Here is a 26,120-nt window from a genome sequence, read left to right on the forward strand (position 1 = left end):
GTGCAGTTCATCCCACTGACGCTGTCTCTCCCGCTGATGCTGTCTCTCCCGCTGATGCTGTCTGCAGTCCCATGATCAAAAAAGGCCATTGAGCCACGTCCACTGGCAGCCATACATACCTGTTGGATTGTTGGATTGATTTCAATTACTACAGCCTGATTGAAGTAATAACCAGGCAGAAGATGCATGCCTGTAGAGGGAATTGTAGATGTTTATTAGAAGTGATGCTCCAAGGATGAAAGCTGACTCCCTTCTCCCCTTCTAGAGAGAAGCACTAAAGTTTGTCTATTTTTATCGGGATTTCAAGTACACAGTGTACTGATAGGTCCGTGTCATCCAGCAATGGAACAGTACTGAGCAGTGAAGAAAACATGTTGTTTGCTCTTCAGGGAATTATATAGATACGAAAACACAAAGTGGACATAAAGAAATGAAACATGGTTGTGTCGGCGGGTTTCCCAGGTGAGGCAGTATGGTACTTTCTTGAGAACTTCCTGTTTGTGAGTGCCCCACTCTCTCCAAAGTGCAACCTGGTATTGTTTTTGTTCAAGCTTATTAGTGATTCGCCTCTTGTGGTAAAAGCTTTGTGTACTTCATCTGTTCAGTAGGGGCCCTCATGAATCCAAGTGGTTTTACTGTGGAGCGTCTTTTACTGAGTGGACGTTCCACCGTTGTGTTCTTGCTGTACTAACTACTGACTCCAGGAGCAAGTGTACTGTGCAGGAAGTCATCAACAACCCAACAGCACAAAGTTGATTAGGAAACAAATGAGCATCTTATTATATACTATGTATATACTATGCGACACAGTTCACTTGATATGGACATACATACCCTAGAGTTATTTCTGCATTTTAACTGCTGACATTCCAAGGTCTGGCCAGTGGGGCTATAATTTTATTCCTGACTCTTGTAACTAATTGCTTTTCATATTAGTCTCAGCATAGTTAATAAATGGTTCACAATCATGTGCTTTTGGATTAATAAATATAATAAGCCTGGAGTTGAAAAGTTTAACTTCATTAACATTGTCTTTCCAAATCCTGTGTGCTGTAGTACAGAGCCAAAGCAACAAAACAAAGCAAAGTCATGTATGCTGTAAGAAAAACTCCAATAAAGCAAGAATTAAAGTGAACTGACCTGAACGGAACTAGAAGCACAAATACTTATCAGACACTACATGATTAAAACCTGCAACTGCAAATATCCATGGCTTCCAACAGAGAAAAGGCCATATGCTGACAGTGATACTACAATGGAACTACAGTGAGACTTACAGTTAGACTAGCATAAGGTGGAGATTGTAACACATTTCAGCTCTGACTGTGAAAATTATCAGCTAAAAATCTTCTAAAAAGTCTTGAAATTAAAAGAATAAAATCAAATCCCATTTCCTTTCTTTACCTAAAAATGACCAATTACTATTCAATACAAGAAGAAGACACACTGCAACTTTTACAGAAAAATCTGTCACAGCATGCCATAGCCTGAGATGAAGGACAATGAATAACTGCACCAATTCTGATCTTAATCCATTGCAATATGGTCTATTCTTACCTTTGAGTGAAGTAGGAATTAAATTGTATTTGTGTGTGTGTGTGTGTGTGTGTGTGTGTGTGTGTGTGTGTGTGTGTGTGTGTGTGTGCATGCTTGTGTGTGTCCTTGTATCATTGCTGGCAATGTTGATGATGTAAACAAATGAGTGTCATCGCTGTTATCTGAGTCAAATTTACTTTTTAACCATTTTCATTAGAATAAAGGAAAGTGTGAGAGACATAGAATGAGAGTGAGAGATGAGAGTGAGGGAGAAAGAGAGAGAAAAGGAAGAGACTCTAGACTGCGTGGTTCTCCTTTATTCTGGGAATAGATGTACGGAAGTAAACAGAGATGAACACTGACACTGAAAACAGCTCTAAATACATGCAGAGGAGGAAAAGAACATCTTTTTTAGCTACTGCTTTCTCTACAGCCCACAGACAAGATGTAACATTCCAGAAATGAGAAAAACCATCCCTGTAGCTGTTAGCTGCACACTCATATCTCACAGCTCACACACACACATCTTCATTCCAGCTGTCTTTTCCAGAAAGACTCTGAAACTACATGGATGCACTATAGAAATTGATTGGTAACATTACGCACCAAACAAAGAAATTGATTCAGTAAAAGTCTATGAGGTTAAAAGAGGTTAAAAGAGCATAAAAGAGGTTATGCTTTCTAGAAAATCTCCTGAAAACCTGTTGCATCTGTACTTACCTGATTGGCTATAAGAAAATGACCTCTCCCACACACAAGGCAGCAGATTGGAATATACTGTGATATAGCTATATCCAAATGATACAACCACACAGCATTAAGACATCTTCTTATCAAAGTTAAAGCTTTATATGTCTGAACTCTCCTGTCCTCTCCTCTTCCAACCTTTCTTCTCTTCTCTTCTCTTCTCTTCTCTTCTCTTCTCTTCTCTTCTCTTCTCTTCTCTTCTCTTCTCTTTTCTTCTCTTCTCTTCTCTTCTCTTCTCTTCTCTTCTCTTCTCTTCTCATCCTTTCTGTCATTGGCCTGCATAGCATTAAGTATACATATATCATTGTTCATGTGACAGAGTGCAACAAAAACAAATTCTCGAAATTCTATATTTATTTCCTAGAGAGATCGTATATTTTGTCAGGGCAAATAAACAGGCCTATCAGGAAGAATATGCTGGCTTTTTCTGAACCTACACTTTGATAGACAGTATAACAAGAACCATTATTATAGGAAACATATCAATGCATTACCAGCACACATATCAAAGACTCAAAAAATAAGTATTTTCTCCAAATGTCTTTTCTCCGGGAACACAGGTGAAAAACTTCGGAGATGGCTGTCATGGAGCAAGTGTAATATGTCTTCTGACTCTCAACATCCATCTTTTAACACCTACACTCCCCAAGGAGCACACTCATAGGAAGAGAAAGAAGGAAGGAGAAAGAGGCAGAGAGAGAGAGATGGAAAAAGAAAGAGAGACAAAGGCGAGGAGGAGAGTGAACCGGAAAGTCAAAAAAAAAAAAAACAGAAGAGAGGAAGGTAAAGACAGGTGGAGAGGGAGAGGAGAGAGGGAGAAAGAGAGAGTAAGGAGAAGGAGAGAGAGAGGAGAGGGAGGGAGAGAGAGAGATGGGGGGATCAGGCCCTCCCTCCTACTTACCTCCCACACATGCAGCACATTCGGAATTCTTGTAGGAGTAGGAAGAACCAGCAGATCCTCATCACCACCCCTCCCTCCACTCTGCCTCACTCTACCAACACACAGTGGCATCTAATAGCCCGCTTAAGAAAACTTTACGATTCGATCTAGAACACTCCTACGCGTTGCAACTTTAAAAAGCTGGTGAATAGTTTTGAGGAGGGTGTACGGCAGTTTGGTAAAGCACATGGTTTGTCAGATCTCACAGAAACATTCTGGAACTCCAGCAAAACATTATGTCAACTCAATAAGGGACTAGTAGAAATATGGAAGAACCAGCCCATATGGGAAATAAAGTTATTTCCAGTTAAGGCTGAAGATAATGAGGGCTTAAATGACAAATCAGGTGAAATCTCAGGAAATCTTTTGCTTTATAACTCTTTTAAATATAATTCTTCAGGAGCTCAAGTGCAGATCATGCCTTCTTATATCAGATGCAAATTCTCATCTCTAACAAAATGGATTTTCCTGTAAGATATATTGACAGTTAAATTCTGTACCTTAAACTAAAATGACATATCAAATAAGGGCAAACCAAACTGTCCCGCATGCCTGACTCCATTCAGAAATGTAATGAGTCCCAGAGTCAGACTTCTGTTTTTGCCCTGCTCAAGGGCGGGTTTAAGCACGGGTTTGTGTCCTAGACATCAGGGGCATTAGCCCACTAGCCAGTTTATCACGTGTGCCAGAGAAGAGGTTGGTACTGTTGTCCAACAACTCTGAGCCCTAGACATGTCAGTGGCAGCATGAAAATGTTCATCTGGAGGTGTCATGGAGACGGCATCAGTTCACAGGTTAGCTGTCCTCTAGCAACCGCACAAGACGGCAGGCCTGCAGCAGTTGCCTACGGCCGTGACTATCACAGGCAGCCAAAATGAGCTTAACAAACACAGACCCTTTACTGCAAAGAAGCAGAGTATGAGTCATAAGTAGGATCCCTCATGTGGTTTTAAAAGTCACAATTTATAACTGTATTTACAACTATAATTATTAGATAGAATTTTAATAATTTAATAATTTGGCAGTGAAAATAAGCAATCACATAACAAAAAGAATTAGTATCCTTAAGATAATTTCAATAATATCCATGAAAAATGTACTAACATGTATGCTGTATGCCAGAAGTGAATAAGACATCGACTAATCCATCTCACCAAGATGTACAGCAATGACATGGGAAGGTCATTCGAACTGGATAAGTGTGGTCATATGGTTCAAGGAGAAGGAAGGTGGATAGAACAGAGGGGATCACACTACCAGAAGGTAACATAACAGATGCTGAGGGCAGCTACAAGTACCTTGGAATCCTACAGGCAAATGGGAATCATGAAGAGGCCACAAGGAAAGCAGCTGCAGCCAATTATCTACAAAGAGTGAGGCAAGTCCTGAGAAATCAGCTGAATGGGAAGAACAAGATCTGGGCTATCAACACCTACGCTCTGCCAGTCATCAGATACCCCGCTGGCATAATACGCTGGCCTAAGGAGTTGATAGAAGCCACTAACATCAAGACAAGGAAACTCCGCGCAGTGCATGGAGGGTTTCATCCCAAATCTAGCACTCTGAGACTGTACACTAAGCGGAAGGAAGGGGGCCGAGGACTATTGAGTGTCAGAGCCAGTATCCAACCAGGATGAAACAACCAAGATCCAAGAGTACACCAGGATGATGGCCCCAAGTGATGAAGTGTTTAGTGAATACCTCAGACAGCAGGAACCTGAGGAAGATAGAAATGAGGAGGACCACTGGCAAATAGTGAAAGTGGCTGATGTGGTTGGAGAAAGCTGGACTAAAAGATAGCACAGAGGCACTAATAATGGCAGAACAGGAACAAGCACTGAACACGAGATCAATAGAGGCTGGGATCTACCACACCAGGCAGGACCCCTGGTGCAGGCTGTGCAAAGATTCACCTGAGGCAATCCAGCACATAACAGCGGGATGCAAGATACTAGCAGGCAGGGCGTACATGGAACGCTATAACCAAGTAGCTGGCATAGTGTACAGAAATATATGTGCTGAGTACGGGCTGGAAGTCCCAAGGTCTAAGTCATTTCACCTCTTGCGGTCACTACACCTCTCTTTTGTCATTCAAGTTTGTTAACTGAGAGTGGTGGAGTGCTGATGTTCCAGGGTGCCCTCATGCCTGTGGTTCCTTCTGGCTGTACCATTTTGGCTGTGCTGCCATAGTTTGATCTGCTGAAGTCCATCTTTGTTTCATACCCTTACAATGCACTGTAAGGTGCATTTGTTTCATACCCTTACAATGCACTGTAAGGTCAACAACCTGTATCTGAATGTTGACAAGACAAAAGAAATGGTTGTTGACTTCAGGAGAGCAAGGCGAGATCACTCCCCGCTTGCCATCAACGGCTCCTCAGTGGAGATCGTCAAGAACATCAAGTTCCTTGGTGTTCACATAGCGGAGAACCTCACCTGGACCCTGAACACCAGTTCCATCACCAAGAGAGCCCAGCAACATCTTTACTTCCTTCGGAAGCTGAGGGAAGCCCATCTCCCATCACCCATCCTCACTACCTTCTACAGAGGTACTGTAGAAAGCATCCTGAGCAGCTGCATCATTACCTGGTTTGGGAACTGCACCGTCTTTGACCGCAAGACCCTCCAAAGAATAGTGAGAACAGCTGAGAAGATCATTGGGGTCTCTCTTCCCTCCATCACGGACATCTACATAACACGCTGCATCCGTAAAGCCACCAACATTGTGAAAGGCCCCACACACCCCTCACATAAACTGTTCACCCTTTTGCCATCTGGAAGAAGGTAACGCAGCATCCAGTCCCGCACCTCCAGACTGTGCAACAGCTTCTTCCCAGAAACCATTAGACTCCTGAACTCTGGCTAACTCCAATTCCAATTCAGATTCCAAAATAGGCACTTTTATACATGCTTATACACAGTCACAGACACATATATACATACATACATACATACATACATACATATCTATACACACACTCACACATTGTTTTGCATCGGACTAGTGCTGAAGTCAAACCTCACACAAATAAACTATGCACTCCTGTTGCAGTCTTGCACATTATCCTACTTGCTGCTAGAGTGCTGTACTAACCAGCACTGTACTCTGAACTGTTCCGGCTGCTACCGGTGACTGCTATGTTCAGTGTAGCATGTCACTGACTCCTATGCCCAACTCACTTTACATATTCCCAGTACTGTGTACTGCACTAAATAATTGCACTGTCTACTCATTTTGTATTTGTCCTGTTCTGTATTTATTATTGTTTATTTAATGTTTATTTAATTACATTTTTGCACTATATTGGACTGTTTGCACTTGTGTAGCATGTTGTTTTGTGTTGCACCATGGTCCTGGAGGAACATTGTCTGGTTTTTGTTGTGTACTTGTATATAGCTGAAATGACAATAAAACCTCTTTGAACTTTGAACTTTGAATAATGTTACTGAGTCTCAACCCATCTCAGCTGCCATGGCTATTCCCACCATCCCTTGATGTCCCCTGCTGTAGCCCACCTCATCTCCACCCCAGACAACTTGGAGTTTTTAATTGCCACTGTTGCCCTTGGCTTGCTCACTGGGGGCTTGGACTTGGACATTTGTAAAGCTGCTTTGTGACAACATCAGTTGTAAAAAGCGCTATATAAATACATTTGATTTGATTTAAGTGGGATACACACCCAAAGGTGGTGGAAAATGACTGTAGTATGATCCTGTGGGACTTCCAGATACAGACACACAAGACTGGTAATGGCTAACCAATCAGACATAGTGGTGGTGGACAAACAGCAGAAGAGGGCCGTAGTGATAGATGTAGCAATCCCGAGTGACGGCAACATCAGGAATAAGGAAGATGAAAAGCTTGAGGAATACCAAGGGCTGAAAAAAGAGGTAGAAACGTTGTGGAAGGTGAAAGCAACAGTGGTTCCCATGGTAATCTAAGCACTAGGGGCTGTGACCCCTGAACTGGGAAAGTGGCTCTACCTGAACCCAGGAACAACATCCAACAGCTCCACCAAGAAAAGTATACTCCTGTCAACAGCTAAAATGCCCAAGTTTGAAGGAAAAAGACTGCCCAAGTCAAGTGAGTGCGGAGTCAAGTGAGTGCGGAAAAGATTTTAAAATTTGCAGCAGAAGAACCAGATGATGAAAGGTTTTGGCAATAAAGCTTCTTAGTTCAACCAGTCCTGATTGAGGTGGGAGCTCATTACAAAACAATCTGCTGATGGTTCCTGACTGGGTTCAGAGAAGATTTTTGCTCTTATTACAGCAAGAAGTCCTGAGTGTGTATATGTGTGTGTGTGTGTGTGTGTGTGTGTGTGTGTGTGTGTGCACGCTTCTCTCTCTGCCTGACAGTTGGCTCTGACATGCTCCACTTATTAAACTATGCACACATGTGCATGCACAAACACACACACACACACACACACAGAAAGTCACAGAGAGCGGAAAGTCACGCTCCATATCTGTAGTTCACTCTGTCATCTTTCTTTCTTTCTCTCTTTCTCTGTCTCTCTCTGTCTTCCCTCCCTCTTTCTCTCCATCTCTCTTTCTCTCTGTTTCACTTCATTCTCTTAATGGTGGAAAAATGTTAATTATGTCCCAGTAAAGGACCCTGGCTCATCTGTAGTTCAGCTGAAATCTCATGGCTTTCATGACTTACGTAGTGGAGCAGCACTAACAGGCTGTAAGTGTGCTTTAGAGGAGCATCAACTCTAGGCTGATCAAGAGCGCTACTCCTCTTCCTGTGCCAGTCATCTCTGATTCATAAATTCATGGGAATTCATACAAACCTTTAATGCCAAAGGTTAGGCTGGGAAATGTTTAAGGAGCAGAGCTTTCCTTCAGCCTCCATTCCAGCAAAATTCACTGACTTCACCAACGCTCGTTAACAGCAAATCCCCAACTGCGACGAAGCCTGAGACCGATGAGATGATCTGCAATTGGTTCTCAGTGTGTGAGCACCCATTGCACATGTGGTGAAGTGCAAACACTGTGGAACACGCAGCGCTGAAGTTTAGTTTCAGCTCTAATGACCTCATACTGTGATTTAGTTATGAGCCTTCTCTCTGTGTCTGTTCTCTCCACTTTTCCATCTTTCTCTCTCACAGGCTCATGCTGTGGTTGAACACATAAATACCCAAGATGAGTTTCTTCTACCTGCACCTAAAGCCTTAGTTAAGTTCTTCCTGTACCTACCAGTTCCTATGCCTGTGTTACATTACAGTAAAGATCAGACAGTACGGCTGAGTGAGGGTTAGGTGAAGGCGCTCTGACCGCTTTCGCTGGAACACAGACAGTGGTGAGCCCTGAACCCTGAGTGCCGCCACATTAGTGCTGCACAATCATCTTTCTCCAGCCTCTCCATTAACCTTATTTAGTTAACTCTGCTTTTTACAGGTATTACTGACCTACTGAAACCTAATTTGCCATGTTGCAGGCTGTTCAGAATAAAAGCCCAACATATTAATAATACTAATACCATTTTCTCAGGTGCTTATCCCCACTGGCCAAAACAGTAACCACATTCTCTAACCAGCCACCCCAGCCTGTGAAACACATACTGCAAAACTCCTTACCCTCTGCAAAATCCTACTTCAATCAAACTATGCTGCAAAACTGTATAACTCAATCATCAGTAACACACAGCATTTAAACAGTAAACACATGCAAACATTCACGAGCCATTCACAAACAAAACACCAAAACACTACGTCTCGAAGATGCAGACCACAACCTGTGGCCGGTTCTAAAGTGCTGTGGGCGTTTCTTATTGTGGTATACAATGCTAAAGAACACCTGCTGTAATTCACCAAAAATCACTACAATTACAGTAAAATCTATCTATCCTGTCCCTAATATTGGGTCACATTCCCTGGCAATGCAGCATGGGAAAAACCTCTAGGCATACCTGATCCAGTCCTGGCAGTCTGATGCTGTGATTGCCTGACATGTCTCAGTTTTAGCATCTAAAAAGAGACATCTGGTCATAGGAATGATGATTATATGGTCTCCAACTCTAGGCAGAAAAGAATTCCTCAATAGGGGTGAAGAATGGGGAATGTGGAGGTAGAAATTCAATAGACATGCTTGGATGAGCCTAAACTAGTCCCTCACTGCAGATGTGTGATGGAATGGAACATTGTCCCATATGACTTCATAAGGTGGCTGTTGACCAGTAGTAGGCAGTTGATTGGTTTAGAGTTAGATTTGCAGACAGTGGTTAAGCAATTGCAGGTCAGGCCCGATTTGCGGAACTGTTTTGGAATTAAATTTTGGTGACTAGCAGCTGCAGCCACTGTGTTGTGATTTGCTTGATCAGACACTTTCATGTGAATTTTGTGTTACTGCATCTACTGTTTTGCAAAAAGTCCATTAAAAATGGAGACAGATGTGCAATGAGAAAGTGTTCACTGGTGTGAAAAAATGTTTGCTGTTTTGCTCATATGTGTTTGGAATTGACAACATGCACTGATGACAATGTTCTTTAGCACCTGAGAAAACCTGATAATAATGAGATTATTCCAGTGACAGAGCTGCTGATTTTGGAGAGAGAGACAGAGAGAAAGAGAGAGAGTGGCAGCTTAACCAGACTGTCGTGTTGGGAAGCTGCAACACCTTCTTGAGGTGCCTCCCCCACTGGGAGTGGGAGGGGACAGTCAGGGCTGTTGCCGTGGACAACCACATTCGCTCCTGGTGCACACAGTGAGCAGAGTTTCAACATGAGCCCAGTGTTGCTAATTTACTCCAAGACCTCACTGGGATGGCATTCTTATAGTATACTGGGTTCAACTCACATGGTCCTTGTGTGTGTACATATTTTAAATAACCTACTTTGGTCAGAGAGCCTGGGCCAACACGATCAGAACATGTATCATTTCTGGTCTTTGTTACTTAGTTCTACTGAAATTTCTTTGGTTATTTGACTAATAGATTTAAGGGCTACAGGAGCAGTACTACAGTGAATCTGCAAGTGGTTTGTGACCCCGTGACAAGCTGCATGTGTGCTGAGACGTCTCTGTGGGAGACGGTCGGACACGCAGCATTTTCACAACCATTTACACTGAATGTCAGCAACACAAAAAAAGAGCTACAAGTGCGAAAGAAAGAACATGCTGAAAGGAAGTGATGTCTCACGAGAGAGACAAAGTGATATATATATAGAGAGAGAGATAGAGACAGATTGATGGAGAGAGATGGGGAGAAAAAGGGAGGGACAGACAATGTGTGTGTGTGTATGTAATGAATAGAGAAAGAACAGGAGAGAGGGATGAGGAAAGTCTGCGAGAGAGAGAAAGTTGACCTTGCAAGCTCAGTCCAGGCAGTCCATGTGCCATTGATTTGTTTATGTGGACAGAGCTGACAGCTCCTCATTACCTTCTCTTAGACAACACTTCCAACAGAATGAGTGGAAGGTAACTGGGAATGGGGGCAGAGAGAGGAGAAAGAGAGGGAGGAGGGGGGGAGTAGAGGGAGAGAGGAGGGGAGAATGAGAGAGAGGAGGGGGGGAGTAGAGGGAGAGAGGAGAGGAGAATGAGAGGGTAGACTGTAATCAATGTGTCTCACAGATCTGGGTTGGTGAGATCATCCTGTTGAATGATAATTTAGTGTGTGTGTATGTGTGTGTGTGTGTGTGTGTGTGTGTGTGAATCTTACTCAGAGCTGAGTTAGAGTGGAGGTGCCATCCATACAACACATGCTCTGTACACAGTATGGATGAACAGAAGCCACAAGCAGATTTGTTTAAAGACTGTATCAAGATATGGTAGACCGCAAACATGCATAGCGTGTCTACACCAAGAATTTTCATACCATCTGATTTCATGCCTAGCCTTTCTGAACCACACTCTCTAAGAAATACTGATTTCCCATATCTTTCGACAGGGTATCATTTACCTAATTTGGAAAATTGAACCTTTAATTTGACTCACTTCACATTATTCATTGTTTTGAGCAGTACTGTGTGCAGCCACTAGGAGACAGTGTTGCCAGCCCAATCTGAAGAGCGGCATTTCTGATTCCCATCTCTCTCACCTGTGGTTCCCTCAAACCCAAACTGCTGTGGTTTGGCCACATTTTGTGTCTGGAAGGCGGTGGCACTTCGGTTCCTGAGAATCAGGCGTGAGGAGTAGGGGAACAACGCTTTTCTCCCCTCCCTCCCTCCTTCCCACAGCCAATTAGCGCTGAAACAAATTTAAACTCCCAGTTCCCCAGGCCAGCAGCTGGATGCTTCCCATTAGGAAGAGCGTGTCACATACAGCCATACTGCATTTATCTTACTAAAGGAAGGCAACTCTAATGTTCAGCCTAGAGGAAGCGCTCTCAGTAGACCTTCCATGAAAGCCCCTTTTATTCTCAGTTCTAAAACCCTTCTAGGCCAATTATTTAAAACAGAAAATAGCACATGCGGTGCTTGTCTTGGACTTTTGTATGTAAAAGCTCAACATTTTCTTGTAGCATGGCATGTTTTAGGTGAGTATTTTTGAGAGTTTTTTTTTTTAACAATTCTTGGTCAACAGGCATGAGCCAAATGTGAAGACACACCCAAAGTGAGGCAGACCCACCATGAGATAGAACCCAGTGTGAGGCAAACTTCAGTGTGAAGTAGACATGAGCATGAGGTAGACCCCCTTGTGAGGTAGACTCCAGCATGAGGTAGACCCCATTGTGAAGTAGACTTCAGTATTAGTTACTTAGTGGAGAATGTTGGAGCCAATGTCAGGAATTGTGATAGACCTCAGCGTTAGTTAATATGGAATGCGGTGTTCCCCCGCATGAGGAAGTCCAATGTGAGGTAAACTCCCTTATGAGGTAGACTCCAGTGTGAAGTAGACTCCAGTGAGAAGTAGACCCCAAAGCAAGGTAGAGCCCAATGAAGGGTAGATCCCAGTGTGAGGTAGAGCCCAGTGTGAGGTAGAGCCCAGTGTGAGGTAAACAGCATGCGGTAGAGCTCAGTGCAAAGTAGACAGCATAAGGTAGAGTCCACTGGGAGGTAGAGTCCAGTGCAAGGTAGACAGCATGAGGTAGAGCCCATTGAGAGGTAGACAGTGTGAGGTAGAGCGCAATGTGAAGTAGACAGCATGATGTAGAGCCCAGTGTGATGTAGAGCCTAGTGCAAGGTAGACAGTGTGAGGTACATCCCCAGTGTGAGGAAGAGCCCAGCATGAGGCACGTCTGCTACAGCATTGCCTTGAGCTATGTGCCTTGCTCATATTCCCATGTTGGTCAAAACAGACCATAAACACTACACCCCACCTAGTATCGATTAGTATAGTCTTGCAATAACCTTAGTTAACACCTTATTGTCATGTGACGTGGTTTCTTTGAACTCTTATGCCTGGAGTCTGACTGCTGGTCTCAGTAAAACTTTGCAATTTTCAATTTATCGCAAATTGTCTCATTGTTATTAATATATTAAGATGTGAATCATATATGTATATTAAAAAGCCAAAACTAGCAAGTTGAAGATGTTTAATTTGCTGCCCTAGAAGGTGGTATACACACACACACGCACACACACAAAGTAAGGAGCAGGCAGAGGAAGTGGATATCTCCATTAGCCTGGTGAAGGCAGTGGAGAGTGTGTTTCTCCCGGGTGCTCTCCGTCTCCCTAGCCTGCTGTAATTAACAACATATTTATGAGACAGGCATTAAATGAGGAAGTGCTCAGCAGCAGCACAACACAGGTACCCTCCCTCAGCTGTAGTTTCAGCCACACTCTGTTACAATAATACCAGTCTACACATACCACACACACACATGCACACACACACACACACACACACACACACATGCACACACACATATACGCACATGCTCGCACACACATAGACGCTGAACATCAACACATCAAAACACAAACACACACAGAAATGTGTAGATACACACACACACAGAGGCTGGCTTGGCAGAACAGACAAACCTTGGCATCATCACCTGCAAATGAACTGCCCACTCCAAACTCACCTTTCCTTCTTGACCCCCTGTTCACTCATGGTCCTCGGATGCAGGGTGCCTATGGCAACTGTGGACCAGGAGGATGCTATGCATCCGATAGCAATGGCATTGCTGGAGGATGGTGCCTCAGTGGCTGAAGAGACACAAATGGCATCTCTATAAATAAGTCCTGCATAAGCAAAAGGAAGACTATGGAATTCCAGCATGATCATGATGGCGTCCCAGAAGAGTTACAGTTTAAGCAGGTTTGTAAGCACTTATTGTCTTTATGCTGAAAACATTTGTAAAAAAATGTTGTAAACAAATGTTAGGGAGCCCTGAGTGCTGACACATGGAATCTACCAGTATGTCTTACATAAAAAAATGTGAATCACTTATTTCACAAATCTCACTTCCTATTTTATCCATTTTATTTATACATCTATAATATTATCATTTAATAATATTCTTATTTATTATTTTATTTTCTTTTTACATCAGACTTCCTTGTCCTGAATACTGGAGTACCTAGAGGTTGTCTTGACTCTTTTGCACTGCAACAGCAGTGATCTCTCCCTTATCAAATATGCAGGTGATAAGACCCTTATTTCCTGCCAGCAAGATGTGGAAGGCTCTTCTTACTATGAATGCATCAATGGTTTTGTCTCCTGGCATGATGACAGTGTCTTAGATCTTAATGTCAAAAACCAACAAAAGAGTTGTGTATAGGAGAAAGGGAACAGCTCTGGCACTGCGGAAAAGCCAGTCAGCATAAGGGTCAGGAAGAGAGCAGGACATTAACGTCAAATATCTGGGGACAGAAATGGGTAAGAAGTATACCTACTAGGACAATGTGGATCACATCTGTAAGAAAGCAAGCCTGGATCTTCTGAGGAAGTTAAGAAGCTTCAACACTATTAAGAACACCCTGACCATGGCATATAGAGATTGAGAGTGTACTGACTTTTAATATTGCATCATGGTATGGAAATCTTTCAGCCAAGCAGAAAAATAAACTGTCACAAGCTGTAAATCAGGCCAATAAGACAATTAACCAGCAGAACTCATGTTTCTTAAATTTACAGAGTAAAAAGCAAAACATTTTTTTTCTGTGTGCTCCCACTCATCCACTTTATTCAGTGTTTCAGATGCCTCATTCAAGCCAAAGGTTGAAAGTTCCCATGGCCAGAAAAAAAAGAATATAAAAAATATTTTATTCCACTTGCTGTACGCATACTAAATAAGTCACTGCTTAAATTAACTATCTATTGTGGTGTAATCTGTATGTAAAATGGATATCATATCTTCATTCATACTAGTGTTTATCGCCATAATGACAAACTACTTATTTACAACTTTAATGTTTGTATTTTTGTGCCAGTGACAAAAGGAAGATTAACACTTTAGGTAAACAGACAATAATGTATTTATATTCTATTCTATTCTGTTCTATTCTATTCTATCGGTTGGTTGTTTAACTAATTTATACTTATTTGTAAAAGTGCAGTAGGTAGAGTGGTACTATGTTCCAAAAGCGTTATAATGTCTAAGAAATTGGCAGGAGTCAAGCTGTGAGAGTCACTGGCCTACATGCTTCAGTGTTGCATTGAAAGCAACAACTCAAAGGCCTTGTAAAAAGCCAGGAACAACCAACCAACCAAAGAAAACATTAAAATGTAAAGTAGGTGACAGGCTGCGATGGCTGTAACAGGAAGCTTTCATACCATGTTCACCTGCAGCTACTCCATGTGGTGGTGCGAAGTCTGTCGATTCCTGTTTGAATTCAGAAAGATAATGATGCTCTGCTTCTCGGTGCTGCTTCCTTCTGATATACCCCTCCCCAGGCTCTCTTCCTGGGGCCCTGGGTTCACTTCAACATGGCATAACCACCCCTAGCAAAGTTCTCCTTAGCATTGCGAAGTCAACTTCAGCCGTTCCAAGTGTTAAACTCCCCAACCCACAGACGCCTATAAATAAACATTTTATCGATCGCCTCAGGCAGTGCTGAACAAACGATGGTTCACCTCGGCATTAGGCTCTGATGATGTACGAAATGGCACTCATGATGTGCGCCTTTTTTTTTCTGCGCAGGCCGTGGGCTCGTAAGCAGGCTTCTCTCAGCAGAGCACAGATGTTATGCAAAAGCTGCTCCTTAGCGTTAAGCCTTCTGTGACCACCAAGAAAAAACTTCCATAATCACATCCTCCTCAAATGACGAACACACAGACAGAGATAGATAGATAGATAGATAGATAGATAGATAGATAGATAGATAGATAGATAGATAGATAGATAGATAGATAGATAGATAGATAGATAGATAGATAGATAGATAGATAGATAGATAGATAGATAGATAGATGCTGAACTGAAAACATAGTATAAACACAACAAAGAATATCCTACTGTCGTATACAACAGGGTGTTCTGACACCTTTCTATCTTAGTCAGCATGAACCTTTTCAGCAATCTGTGCTACAGTAGCTCGTCTGTGGGATTAGATAAGATGGGTTAGGCTTTCCTCCTCTGCATGAGTGAACCTATGACTCTGTCACCAGTTCACAGGTTGAACATACTTGGATCACTTTTGGTAGGTACTAACCACTGTATACTGGGAACACCCCACAAGACCTGCTGTTTTGGAGATGCTCTGACCCAGTCGTCTAGCCGTCACAAGTTGGCCCTTGTCAAAGTTGCTCGTATACTTATGCTTGAACATTTTCCTGCTTCTAACACATAAACTTCAAGAACTGATTGTTCACTTGCTGCCTAATATATCCCACTCCTTGACAGGTGCCACTGAAATAAACCTGATACTCAGGTGCTGTTAATTTTACCTGTGGCTGATTGGTGTATATCTTCCCATGTGGCATTTTTTTAAATGAACAAAATTCTGTCATTTTAGAGCAGCAGTGGTCCTACCACTCTATTTCCTGAACAGTGACGGAAGGCACTGAAGTCACTTTGTCCCACTCAAATTTATAGACAGAACTCTGGGTCACAAGAACTGATGATTCTAGAAAACAGCAAATCATGGCTCAGAGGCACTATCATGGAGTCACTGGAACTGGCACAGCAGTTTATAAGACTAACACGATTGAAGCCTTCAACTTCAGCAGCCCCATTTACACATAGGTAACATCCAAGGCAACGTTGTTATAATAAGCAATTAATATTCTAATTGCTGTGTTTACATTGTTGCTGTTTGTAAGCTATAGAATAAAAATTCCCCACATATTTTTTTATGGCAGTATATTCAATTTGCTCTATAGCTGGAAGAATTGCTTTGAAACAGAATAATTTTAGAAGCTCTTCTCTCCTCTTTTCTTCTCTCCTGTAGTCTTCTGCTTTAGTAAAAGGGCACTTTGACCCAGTATTTGTTGAATGGATTTTATCTCAGGCTTTAGTCTTTATGGAAAGCAACTTGAGTCCTCTCCAACCAAAACAGTCCATTTCAAAAGGATTAATAAGCAAAAACTTGTGCATTGGGAGTCAGAGCAGAGACATTTTCTCCTGGAGTCACATCACAATCACTGTCCCCAAGAGTTAAATCAGGGTCCTTTTTGCCTTCATCAGCATGATTTTCTTCTAGAGCACATGGTTGATTTGGCAGGCCTAGTCAGGGCTCAGCCACAGTCTACATGCTGCCGCTCTGTTTCATTTCATCCTGATAAGCAAGAGAAGTGCAGAGGTCTTGGCCCAAGATGATAGTGATGCCTTTCAATCTGCATAAATGTTACAGCTTTAATGTACAATGGTCAAGTGTACGATGAATTATGTCCCTCTCTAAAACAACAAGAATGACAAAATTCTCCACTTTGGGTTTGGGACATTTCAGTTGCATGTGCGCTGCTGGGCAGTCCTGGAATGAGAACACATGTCGCCAGCAGCCAGGTGTGAAGTCCCGAACAGCCATTAAGGCTGATGGCAGGGCCATGGTTTGATGGCTTTGACATAGGCTTTGTGTAACTAATGTCATGACTGAACCTCCAGACACAACGTTAACCTCATGCTTGCATTCTTTCCCCTGGGGCTGGGTGGATTATGAGCTTTTCCAACTAAACTCACCTAAACTCACCTAAAGTCACCTTGTTCATATATAAACACACACACATATAATCATATCATATCATATATATTTATATATATACACACACACACACACATATATAATCATATATATATATATATATATATATATATATACACATACATACACACACATATATAATCATATATATATATACACACACACATATAATCATATCATATCATATATATTTATATATATATACACACACATATATAATCATATATATATATATATATATATATATATATATATATATATATATACACACACACACACATATCTAATCATATATATATATATATAATCATATATATATATATATATATATATATACATACACACACACACACATATATATATATATATATATATAATCATATATATATATATATATATATATATATATATATATATATACATACACACACACACACACACATATATATAATCATATATATATATATATATATATATAATCATATATATATATATATATATATATATATATATATATATATATATAAAACTTATGAAGCCACTGTCCGTTTCTCTGGCAACCTTGGGTACTTCACTGTCCACAAGTTAAAGTAGCTTATTACTTTTGGTACAATAAGATTGCATTTCTATAAAATACCGTTAAATAAAACTGCTTATAGCTATACGTCTACCCGTTAAACATATTTTCTACCATCTGGCTAAACACCTGAACTGATTCTATCATTACATCAACTCCTGTTGTCAACAGATTGCTAACCACTCGCAGCGCCATGCAGGGATAGAAAACAGCTCCTCCCTTCGTGAATGATTGACAATTAAATATTTGGTATCTCAGCTAGCGGCTGCAACGACGACCAATCAGCGAAGGTTTTGGGAGGTTCGCTCGTTGCTAGTGGATACAACAGGGGGAGCTTCAAAGCTGTTGTTTACATTAAAAAGGTGGTAGTCTGGCTAGAAGGCACGCGAGTTACGGGCACACCGGCGAATCTCTCTGCCGGATGGGATAAAGCAGCTTCGTCGGAGGAACGCGGGGAAATTTTTCATTTCTGGCTAAACTATAACATACTCTCGGTTATGTTGTAGGATTATTTGTTCCTGCGAGATTATAGCCTGCACATTTCTTTCTTTTTAAAATATTTCTTTTGTGAAGCGGGTGCAGTACGTCAGTCTGTTTATCTGTAAACCCATCGCCTATTGAAACGCTTGCGCGTGGACCCAAAAGGCGAGATGGATAACGAAAAGTACTTACCGGAATTGATGGCGGAGAAGGATTCTCTCGACCCGTCTTTTCAACACTCCTTGCGGCTTCTAGACCAGGGTAAGTCCCGTCCTCTGCATCTGAACTCTGTGGCCCGTATAAATTTATAATGTTTTTTCTCCGGAGAACATTTGGGAACGGGAGTCACGAGCCGAGTTGTCGCCTCTGTTCCTTCTTTGTTTTAATAACAGACCATATTATAGTCTATGCAATATTTAGATTAATAAAGTGCTCAGCTTTAGATCACGGTGCAAGCGGGGGAGAGAGAGAGAGAGAGAGAGAGAGAGAGAGAGAGAGAGAGAGAGAGAGAGAGAGAGAGAGACGCGGAAACATTAAGCAGTTCACTCTTTTTGAAAGTAGATTTTTCACTTTTTGACAGGAATTTATATAATCCACACACATATAGAAATATGTAGAAGCTTTTTTTCGTCCTTCAAGCACATATGGCGTGGACTCTTCACATTTGCTTTAGCCTAGTTTTTGCGAAATGTAACCTTAACCGACCTGGATTCACAAGGCTGATAGATGGTACATTTTAACGGCAACGTCTTCAATGCCTCGTTCAAGAGGAACGAGAAGGCTCACACTTTAAGAACGGAGCAGTCTTGTCTTTAACTCGGTTTGGGCGGAAGGTATGTTTGTAGACAGTGATTTGAAGATCCGTGCTAATGAATCCGTTCGTAAAACGGGCGCGCCGATTCGATTCTTTCTTTGAAGCTGTCCGACTTTGGCGGATGCCGTTAGTCGCGCCCCTCGTCGTCGGGAGTGCCCTTGGTGCGAACAGCGCCTGTGAAAGATTTGTCTTTCGAGCGAGCAAGCCGAAAGGTTTCTTCCGAACGCCTGTGAAATGGACGCGTTGACAGGTGTTCCCTGTGTTCAGACGCGCAGGACGCACGCCTGCATCGGGAGCAAAATATCTCAACAATGCGCCCTCAGTGTAGGCTTACGATCTGTGCACGCAAATAGCATATGGCACAGTAACAACACACTTTTACAAGTAACACGATACACCTGACGCATCCAAAGCTATGGCCATGCTTATGGATGTGTTTTAAACATTATTGCTAACTTTGCCCTTATAATCTATACCTTTAATTACCCCCCCCCCCCCGAAAAAAAAAAAAAAACCGCCCACGCCGGAGGGACCACGGCTACAAATAAGGCCTCTTTATAATCAGTCTACTGGGGCATTAGTTATTCTGGAACAGCTGGAGACTCAAACGTGCCGTTTTTCTGTCAAAAGCTCCAGTTATGCAACAGGATGTTCCACTCTGGTTGAATATCTTATGTGCGCTTTTGCTCGGGGGCAACAGTACGTTTTTGGAGATTGAAACGTTGTCCATTTTGCCCTGATGTCGAGGATATATAAGAAACTCTTTCTGTAATGGTCTGTGCATGGATTTTAGTGTATTATATAAGTTTAGATATTCTGTTCTCAGTTTTCATTATTTTATTGGTTTGGCCATTATTTTTGTCTCAGGTCTTACTTAAGTTGTATTCATTTAATTCAAGAGCAATTTTTGGCAACAGAGAATTGTGAAATTAAGATAGTATGCTAAATATATCTGCAATGTTGTTCTAGTCGATGTGTATAATAGGTCAATTTGCATACCTGAACCTAACTGAAGTGCAGTGAGCATGAGAGAAGACTCATTGGTAATAGTTTAGAAGCTCTGTTCCTTCCTCTAGCCCGCTCTCTCTGTAAGGGAGTTGAGAGGATACCCAGATTTCACCTGCCTGTAACTGTGTGTGTGCAGGCATGAGAGGACTGATTGGAGGGAGGAGAGTAGGAGCACAACAGCCATTAGAAATGTGGCTGTGTCAGATAGCGGAATGGAGAAAGAGCTGGCGTGGCGACAGAGATAACGCACATGCGCACACACACATGAACACGCACACGCTGACTCGCGTGCCGCGCACACACACGCGCACACACTTTCTATCTTATCACTATTCTTGCCTTAAGAAATGGAATGGTCCTTCTTGGGGACAGAGAGTTTTAACAAAAGAGAAATAGACAGAGGGAGAGATAGAGAGAATGAGTATAAAGAAATAATGAGGGGACTGTGCAGATTGGTCAGAAAAAGTGTGTGAGTTTGAACTTGCCCGCTGACACTTCCTGCTCTCATACAGACACAGTGCACATGTGCAGACAGACACTCTTGAATTTGAATGAGAGCTTTTCTTGAATTCACGAATTAGGCAATTTGGAAGCCATTAGCAACTGTCTCCAAGTGGCTTCTTTGCAGCAACGAGTGCCGGGTTGCTGCGGTCGACGGACAATCGGCTGCTTGGCTGCCAAATCTAAGAAAATCAAAACGGTCTTATCTTTTCTACATCGCAGTGGGGTAGTGATACTGTTTAATATAACTTGTTCACAGAATGCTTAAGTTAATTATTCATTTGGCAGAGGATCAGAAAAGAGTGCTGAACCCACACACACACACACACACACACACACACACATACATACACAAATATTAAACAAAAGGCCACACACTGATGAACAAATCTCCACTGGACAGCAATCTGAGCAGTTCTGCTATATTTTATCATTTAGCTATATTTTGCCTGCTTTGTGTATTTTGCCTGCTGCTTCTTTGCTTGATTGTTCTGTTGTTTTCATTTAGTTGTGTGTAACACTCTGCACCCTGTGGTTAGTGACATTTAGGGTGGTGATGTATTGATGTATACTTCTGTGGTGTAGAAACCCTTTCTTCCACAGGAAGATGGGCTTGGATTCTTGCCTCCCGTCTTTCTTCTCAGTTTCTTCTCAGGGAGATTTTTCGACTTGCTCATTAAGGACCCAGACACAGATTTCTGTAATACTTTCTCAAATTGTCTAATGTAAAATGCAGTACTAGTTAAAACTGATATGACTCTCGAGCATAAATGCAGTGTAGTTATTTTGGCAGCTGACTCTTGGTGTTCTAGCAGTGCTTTAAAACAGTGCTGTTGAATTCCTGTCCTGGAGAATTCACTCCCCTGTACTCTCCAGGTGCACTCCTCCTGCATTCTCCAATCATCAGCTAATGATCTCACCCTTAACGAACTGCAGCAGATGTGTGGGAGTCCTAGAAGCAGTAAACCAGTAGTGCTGTCGCTCCTTCCTCTCCCGGAGCAGGAACCCTCAGCCATCGCCAGGCTTTTTGGGCTCTAATTTTTCATGTGAGGTTCCTCTTATTCAAGACAGACACCTCCTCTGCAGCTGTATGTGTGGTTTCATGCAGCCTGCAGCCTTAATTTGTGGTCTTGATGCAGACTGCGCTGCCCTTGTGGTGTAGTGCATTGCGTGTGTGAATTTACATGGACTTACATGTGTGACTCTACATAGATCTGCATGTATGAATCAACACAGACCTACATGTGTGAATCTTCTTAGACCTGCATGTGAGACTCTACATATGTGCATCTAGAGACCTACATGTCAGAACCCACTCTTGAATGATGAGCAAAAGAGGAGAGGCTTTGCAGGACATTTTCATCCGACTAATACATTTATGTTAGATGTTTTTGTTGTTGTTGTTGTTGTTGTTTAAGTAAATGATCGGTCTATCAACAGGTCTATTTTCTGCTGTTTGTTATGCAGTCTAATTCAGAAGCCTTCAGTGCTACAGTACATAGTAATTGCTTTTCTGTCTCTCAAACACATTATCGCACAATATCGCACAGTTAAAATAGATCACAAAGTAATCTGTGGTACACGCTGCACTACTTAAACTTATATCCCTTTACTGTAGTGTAAAAGTCTGAAAGTCAAAAGGATTTTCTTCTTAGTGCTTTATCTTCATTACTAGGCATCTAACTAGATGTTTGAGGTAATGACTCTCTATGGAATTAAATAAAATGGATCAGTAATTAGGAAACCATTGAGCAGTGCTGACTGCTAGCCTGGTCCATGGCTATAGTAGAATCGTTAACTAAATGAAATAATTTTTTGTGCAGATTTTGAAATAGCATTGTACATGTATACAATGCTGCATGCTAGCTTGAATTTTTTGCATGGTAATTTTATGCCTACGTGCATGCGAGTGCATTCGTGCCGAGTGCAGGCCTTTGTACGTCCATGCGGGACTGAAATGAACATCCTTGTTTGTGGCTTTGCGCACTGGAAGGTGTTAGCGGTCTTCTCTGCTCACACTTCTGTTCAGACTGCAAAATTCTCAGTGGGTTTCCACAGCTTATTTACACTGCAGTTAGACCTCTCTCTACTCAGGTCAAGCCGCTGAGCACAGGAGGAGAGATAGAGGGAGAGATTGAGAGAGAGAGATTGAGAATGAGAGAGAGCGAGTGAGAGAGGGAGAGAGAAGAGACAGGGAAGAGGGTAGTGAGAGAAGTGAGAAAAGAAGAAAAGAGAACCCATCAACAATCATTGTGTTAAAGGCTGTGAACAGAAACCCCGTTCAGTGTAATTTTCCAGTGCTTCGAGCGCTTTATGTTTCCCAGCATGCGCAGTAGAGGATGGTAGTGTATGAGAGGTAGGCAGGGTGCAGAACACTGCTGTGTTCAGGGAGTTGTGTTGTGGTTGGAGGTTGTCCAGGCTTCTTCTCCACAAGGCTCCCCCACCCTTCAGGCATCAGAATGAGACCCTGGCAGCTTACCAAAGAAGGAACACAGAGAGAACGGGGAGTTGGGGGGTTTGATGGAGACCATTATACATGGCTTTTCAAACTAGCAGTGTGCGTGCGTGTGTGCGTGCGTGCGTGCGTGTGCGTGCGTGTGCCACTGTTTCAATTTATTTTGGCCCCATGCTTGGTGCTTCTTGTGCACCGGTGTGAGCTCTGAACGGAGGCACATCTGTGCCGCTGGGTTTGGCCGACAGACAGGGGGAGCGGGTGGAGGCTGTTCGGAGCCTCAGCTTTGTGATCAGACTGGAACTTTCCCCTGTAGAGAGTCAGCTCAGGCCTGCAAGTGGACCTGTTCAGAGGCTAACTGTGTGACAGGCATGCATGCACACACACATACAAGCAAACATACAAAAATTTGATTGACAATAAGGCAAAGATAAAAAAAAAAGAATAGTCTGAATATTCATGTTCATTTTTCAGTATAACTGAAGGTTATTGACACCATAAAAATATAACCATATAACAACTACTTCTTCCTTAACGTCATCGTCATCATCATCATCATTATTATTATTGTTGTTGTTGTTGTTGTTGTTAGCAACAACAGCTGTAATATTCTAAATAATTCTAAATAATAATTTTTAAATAGTAAAATATATTATGCCATATCCATCATTATGCCATATCCATCTTTAACCCACCGTGAGGTTTTTGCGTATTTCCTTAAATTCACTTTAAAGGTTCTTACTTATAGCATGATGCCCACATGTTTCATTCTATAAATACTGATGTTTCACAAATGGTATCTAAGATGAAGCAGACTGTTTCGCACATAACCTCTTTAACGACTGCTTGTTAACGGAAGTGCTAGCATGTATTGATTTTACTATTAACTTCTGATTCACATTCGCTCGTTCCACAGGAATTTACCAGTGAATGCCCTATCACCAGAGAGGCTGGGAAATGTAGTCTTTCAGGCATGAAGACACGCAGACATGTGTCCAAATAGATACTTTATTTGGTTCTTAAAATAAAATGACTGACAGTCACACTGATCAGATGGGTCTCATTCTACTTAATTAAAATTTGATCACCATTCTACTCTTCTGACAGATGAACTCATCATCTCTGGGCTGCCTAGATGCTAATAACTATTCCATATCTATAGCTATAGTCCTCCTTTACAATTTTGGCATGTGTGTGTGTGCATGCGTGTATTCATGGTCAGGCTTTGAAATGCTATTGAAGGATCCATGTTTGTTCTCCAGTTGGAAGCCCACAGATGGTGTAGACTTGTGTAGAATTATCCTCTTTATCTGTGTGTAAGGCAAATAAGTGCAGGTATCTTGGCTGTGTTTACCAGCCTAGGCAGTCTGACTTTCACAGGCTTTTGGTTTCAGTTCAAACCCCATCGTGCCTCTAAACTCTAACAGCGCAGACTGACTGAGAGCCACAAATCAGGACTAATGAGCGTGTGCCTCTCGGGACTGTAAAGTCCTGGGAAATTTGGGGAAGACCAATTGTTAGCACGTTAAAACAGTATCACCTGGAAAGAGAGAAAGAGATAAGTGAAGGAGATAAAGAGAGTAACAGCAAGAAAGAGTGTTTATACTCTAAACCGCCTAGCTGATCATTTATTCCTTCTCTTGGTATCCTGTCTTTACCCATAACTCCCTGCTGTTGTGTTTTCTGCATGGAGCTGCTACATTTTTTCTAAATGTAGATTTCCATCCACTACAACTCCATCCACAGACATCTCCATTCACTACAACTGTGTTAAATAATGCAAGACATGCTTGTATAGAGCGGAGAACCTTAAAGAGCCGCCCTCACCCCAAAAAAAGTCAATGTCAGTAGCAATTAATGAGATGCAGTAGGGGGGCGGGAACAATATGGAAATGCGAGCATTTTTGATGTGGCCCTCATCATCCCTGTTACCTATGCTAGCATGTGCCTAGTGGACAGAGAAGACTTTGTCCCAGAGGACAGCAGTAAAAGTGCTGTGAATTAACAGTTTCTGAACTAGAGAAGAAGGAGTTCCTTAGCTAGAACCAGTTGTTGCGTGTTGCTGTACTCAGGGAACAGTTGGCTGGGAGCATGGCTCTTCCAGAAGGGTCAGAGTACAGCATACACACATGCAGCACACACATACGGCAAACTCCTCTCCTGCCGGACATGCAGCGGTTTCATCCTCACTCACTGCTTCTTAATAGCAGTCACATGCACAATGCTTGGCGTACTAACTTATTTTTAATAAACAAAACATAGAGTAGAAGCAAGGGTGCAAATCCGTGTGTGAATGTGTTTTAGGAACATTAATTGTAATAAAATGTAATATACAAATATAATGTAATGTAATGATAGAAATGTAATATAATTTATGTCTGTATGTTTGTTCTGTGTGTGTGTGTGTTGGCATTGTCTGGCCTGATATCACCTCCTCTGTGGCTCTTCTTCCTTCAATTATGCAGACATGAATGTTTCAGTAGTGCAGCAGAGTAATGCAGCACGCAGGACAGTATCAAGGCAGAGTAGGATAACAGGGGATTATGCGGGAGAGAGAATGAGAATGCAAGAGAGAGAGAGTGTGTGTGTGTGTGTGACAGAGAGAGAGAGAGAGAGACGGGCATAAAGAGAGACAGACAAAGTGAGAGAGAGACAGAGAGGAGCACGGAGGGAGACAGAGTGAGTGAGTGAGTGACAGAAGAAGCACCAGCCTCTGTGTTTATCAGGCTGAACCAGGGCTTTTGGGAGCGTGGAGTATGTGTGTTTGACTCGTGGCCACTGTGGAGAGAGCAGTGTTATTTATGAAGGATTGCCAACAAATTAAATTTCAAAAAGGAGTGAAAAGGCAATAGGAGGAGACAGAAATGGAAGGCTGAGATTGGAATTGAAATGGAGGTTAAAAAATAAAGGCCTGCCTCTGGGGGGTGGGGGTGGGGGGGTATACAGTGTGAGAGAAACAAATCCTACAGCATCACCCTTTCGGTGAAGGAAGAGTGGCAGAGTGTATGAGCGCGAAAATGAGTTACGGAAATAGAACAG

General features: G+C 42.2%; 1 protein-coding gene across 4 annotated transcripts in view; it reads left to right on the plus strand.

Annotated features, from left to right (window-relative positions):
- The first annotated feature begins 357 nt into the window (after positions 1–357).
- khdrbs3 (KH domain containing, RNA binding, signal transduction associated 3) overlaps positions 358–26,120 on the plus strand; it is a 146,330-nt gene continuing 120,567 nt past the window's right edge. For 3 of the 4 annotated variants that reach the window (XR_003411049.2, XR_003411048.2, XM_027016248.2), the window contains exon 1: positions 18,202–18,567. Coding sequence is in view for 2 of the 4 variants with exons in the window: in XM_027016248.2 (XP_026872049.1) it covers positions 18,477–18,567 (91 nt within the window). In the remaining 2 variants the exon portion in view is untranslated. Of the gene's footprint in view, positions 463–18,201; positions 18,568–26,120 lie in introns of those variants that run through there. The other variant, XM_035521193.1, reaches the window with a different exon arrangement.

Source organism: Electrophorus electricus, chromosome 2, assembly GCF_013358815.1.
Source record: "Electrophorus electricus isolate fEleEle1 chromosome 2, fEleEle1.pri, whole genome shotgun sequence".
NCBI classification, from domain to species: domain Eukaryota; kingdom Metazoa; phylum Chordata; class Actinopteri; order Gymnotiformes; family Gymnotidae; genus Electrophorus; species Electrophorus electricus.